Source organism: Plasmodium falciparum (assembly GCF_000002765.6).
Source record: "Plasmodium falciparum 3D7 genome assembly, chromosome: 14".
Lineage (NCBI taxonomy): Eukaryota > Apicomplexa > Aconoidasida > Haemosporida > Plasmodiidae > Plasmodium > Plasmodium falciparum.
In genome coordinates, this window is record NC_037283.1 from 1825327 (window position 1) to 1830000 (window position 4674).

A 4674-nucleotide genomic window follows, 5' to 3' on the forward strand; every position below is an offset into this window, starting at 1 on the left:
TTTTAAATATATAAATTAATAAATAAATTAATAAATAAATAAATAAATATATATATATATATATACGTATATATTATGAATAAAAAGAAAATAAAAAAAGAATAAAGAAAAAAGAATTTATTCATTTCATTTTTTCTCAACGCATCTTATTACACTTTAAATACAATTCATATTTTATAGGAAAAAAAAAAAAAAAAAGGGGAAATTGGAAAAATGTGTAAATTATAATAAATACACACAAATTATAATTCTATATTACTATAATAACAATATATGTACAATATTCTAGAAAGAATAAATATGTGAAAATAAGAATAGGAAGGATGAATAATAAAAAGAAAAGAAAGAAGAAAAAAAAAAAAAAAAAAAATGAATATTGCATTTTTCGATATATTTATTCATATGCAATGTGGCATGATATGAACTTTTTCTAATATTATATAATTTTAGTAAATATTTGATTTTTATATGTTATATATATATATATATATATTTCTACTACATAAATAAAATATCTCTGTTTTGTATATAATTATAGTTTTACATTAACATATTTTAAAATAATTAATTTTTTTTTTCTATTTGAAAGTATTTCTAATATTTTTGCACACTAAACAATAAATTTCCTTTTTTTTTTTTTTTTATCTCTATCTTTCATTTGCTGTATACATATACATATATATATAAATATATTTATATATATTTATATTTATTTTGTGTTAAATATATATGTCCAATTACTATGAAAAGGATTTTTAGAAAAGAATAATATAAAATAATATACATAAGAAAATAACAAAATGAATGAAAAACCTTATATACCAATAATTGAAAAATTAAATAATGAAAAGAATCCTAATTTTTATATTTGTGGAAATGGATATATAGCTCCATTAGACATCAAGAATTTAAAGAAAATTTCCAACACAGAGAAGAAAAACTTACAGCGAGTTTTTAGTATGATGGATAAAGATAATACTGGGAAAATATCTGTTTGTAACCTTCATGATATTCTACATAGATATAATTACAAAATTTCAAAGGTTATTATTTTTATGTTAATCTTAATAATATTTTACCTAAATAGTATATATTTTAATGGGGAATATATATATACATAAATATATATATATATATATATATATATATATAGTTATTATGAATGTATGTATATATTATAATTTATTTTGGAATCAGTAATATTTTTTAAAAAATATTTTAATTATTCTTTCCCATTTTAGCTTTTTTTTCATCATTTAATGTTATGTGTATTTATATATTTCTTGTATTTAATTATTATTATTATTATTATTTTATTATTTTATTATTTATTTTTTTTTTTTGTAGAGTGAAGTAGAAAGAATGATATGGGAATTTGACGATAATATGGATAATTGTTTAGATTATGATGAAATATACTTTTTATATTTGAGATGTGTGAATGATAAGAAAAAGCAAGTACCTAGTGACCTCTACAATATTATTCAATTTTTTATGTTTGATTATGAAATGAATGGATATATAACAGTAGAAAAAACTTTGCAAATATTGTATGTACGTTTTGGTAGGGAAAAAATGGACCAAGAAGTTCAGGAAATTTTTGGAGATAAATATGAAGACGAATCGGGAGTAGAAAAACAAATATTCTTAAAGGAATATTTAGAAAATGAAAAAAAGAGAATACGTAAATATAGGTACAATATAAAACATTAAACGAAAAGAAATTATAATAAATAATATACCTATATATATATATATATATATATATATATATATATATATATTTTTTTTTCCATTCATTAGAAGTGAAAATCCTAAAAAGGGAGGAAAATCATGAATATTTAAAAATTTGATCAAACACACGTTGCATAAATTATATATTATATAAAAAGAAAAAAAATCAATATAAAAGAATTATTAATTCTCATAAAATTTTTTATAATACAAGAAGCTTATTAACTAATTTAAAAAGAAATATATTGAACAAAAATTCTTATATATGCCCATATATAATAAAAAAAAAAAGAAAAAATGCAAATTCATAAATGTTTTTTAAATGTCTTCTATAATATTTTAATTATATATACATATAATAATATTTGCTTATGATTAGTTATTAATAATGGAATTACATATGGATGAGAAAGAAATATAATAATAATAAAAAAGAATTAAATAACTTATTTTTTATAATGCGACTTTATATTTACATATATTATTAAATATGCTCTTTAAACACTTTTATTCTTAGTTTATAAAATTTTACTTTTTTTTTTTTTTTTTTTTTTAAATAACATATTATAATTGACTATAACATATATCTATTTTTTTATGGTGTTATATAAATTTGTATATTACTTTAAATAGCTGTTTTTAAAATGAATTGATAAAAATAATAATATTTTCAAAATATACATATATATATATATATATATATATAATTATATATACATATATAGAGATTTTCCTCTTCTATATTTATTTTATTTATACTTTTTAATATTTCTCTTTCTTTTAATAAATATATATATATATATTTTTGTAACTGTAATAAAATTATTAAAAGAATGGTAAAAATGAAAAATAAAAAAAAAAATTATATTTTGAATTACAATGGTTTATAATATATATATATTATATATATTTATATATTCCATATTTCATAAATGAATTTTAATATATAATAAAAATAAAAATATATATTTTTTTATGATCCTAAAAAAAAAAAAAAAATATTTTATTTTTTATATATCATTTTTGTTTTTCTTTTGCTTTCAATTTTTTTTTTTTTTTTTTTTTTCCCATCTCATAAATATATATATATATATATATAAATGTAATATTATATATTCAGTTTATAATTGTGTACACTATTATAAATATTATTATTATATTATATATATATATATATATATATATATATATATATATATATATATACATATATATAATATATTTTTTTATTTCTATTTTCTTTTCTTTACTTTTTTTCTCTTTGTGAAAAAAGGAAAAAATTTGAAAATCATTTTGAATCGTAAAAATTAAATATTTCTAATTTTTTTTTTTTTCTTTTTTTTTTTTTTTTTGTTTGTTGTCAGAAAACAAAAAAAACTAATGATTTTTTTTATGTTTTAAAATATAATATCATTGTAACATAGCATAATATATAACATATTATAGTTTTAAGAAGTTTATATATATAATATTTATTTTGTTTTTTTTATTATATGTTATTTATTTATTAAGTTCAAAATGGAAATTGATGTAAAGAAAAAATATAAACATAGCAATATTCTAATTAGGCTAATTTTAACTATTTATATTTATATAGTAATGTTTCTTACTTTAAGTTTTTCCTTGATTTGTCAATTATCGAGTTTAGTAATATTTTTTCCATTGTTTTTATATAGTAAAAAAGCAAAATTATATATTTTAGGACTTTGTATCCAATTTGGAGCATACTTGCGTAATTAATAAAACAAAATAAATACATACATACATACTTACATATATATATATATATATATTAAGACAATTGTAAAACCGTATATACAATAGCATATATAAATATAATTTTATCTACCATTTGTTATATTCACATGAATGTTTATATATATGTATATGTCAAATTTGCACGCCTTCGTTTGTACATATACCTTGAGTTTTTATAGGCCACCTTATATATATAATATATATATATATATATTAATTATTTTATTTAATGATTATTTGATTGTATTATTTTTGTTATTATTATTATATTATTGTTTTAATTTTTTTTTTTAGTCTGTTCATTTATAAATCCATTTTGGAAATTAGTAATTATAAGGAAAAGCAAAAAGAAATATGAACCAACAAATACAATTTTGTTTATTAATCATTTATCATCTGTTGACCCATGGGTAGTTAATGCAACTACATTTCCATGGCCCATAAAATTTGTTTTCAAAAGTTCCTTGTTAAAAGTCCCTATAGGTGGACAAGCATTATATTTTTCAGGAAGTATACCACTTCATTTTACAAAAGATAAAGGTGGATGGGGAGTAAAACAAGGTGAAGTACAAAAAATTATGAATATATGTAAAGAATATCAAGATATGAATATTCCTCTAGCTATATTTCCTGAAGGTACAAGATCTGTTCAGGGACATTTGCAATTATTTAAATCAGGATTTTTTAGATTTGCTATAGAAAATAATTGTGAAATATTACCCTGTGCATTACATGGTACCAACAAAGTATGGCCTCTTAAATCTTCCTTGTTTGATAAAGGAACCATTTATTTTTCTTTTGGTGAACCTTTTAAACCTACACCTGGTATGACATATGAAGAATTAAGAGATAAAACTAGAATGATTATGTATGAAATGATAAAGGAGTTCCCAGATTATGACCCGGAGGTGAGATATCAAAAAAAAAAATACATAATTCAAAAAAAAAAAAAATAAAAATAAAAAATAAACATAAACATAAACATAAACATAAAAAGTTATATATATATATATATATATATATATATATTATATCAACTTTGTTTTTATATATTTTTAATTTTTATTCCTTTTTACAATAATTTTTTTTATAGGTCGATACATTGGCAAAAGAGTTTTCCCAAGCAAGAGGACATGGATTTTAATTTGTTTATAGGCCATAAAATATTTAATTCATTTGTTT

At 17.5% G+C, this 4674-nt stretch overlaps 2 protein-coding genes across 2 annotated transcripts; both read left to right on the forward strand.

The window, feature by feature from the left end:
• Positions 1-800: 800 nt before the first annotated feature.
• Positions 801-1837, forward strand: PF3D7_1444200 (calmodulin-like protein; the record flags this gene model as incomplete). Its single annotated transcript, XM_001348558.1, has 3 exons — positions 801-1043; positions 1348-1694; positions 1804-1837. 3 exons carry the CDS (start codon positions 801-803, stop codon positions 1835-1837), a joined length of 624 nt encoding a protein of 207 aa, XP_001348594.1.
• A 1415-nt stretch (positions 1838-3252) lies between these two features.
• On the forward strand, positions 3253-4636 carry PF3D7_1444300 (1-acyl-sn-glycerol-3-phosphate acyltransferase, putative; the record flags this gene model as incomplete). Its single annotated transcript, XM_001348559.2, has 3 exons — positions 3253-3466; positions 3787-4400; positions 4586-4636. 3 exons carry the CDS (start codon positions 3253-3255, stop codon positions 4634-4636), a joined length of 879 nt encoding a protein of 292 aa, XP_001348595.2.
• Positions 4637-4674: the final 38 nt, after the last annotated feature.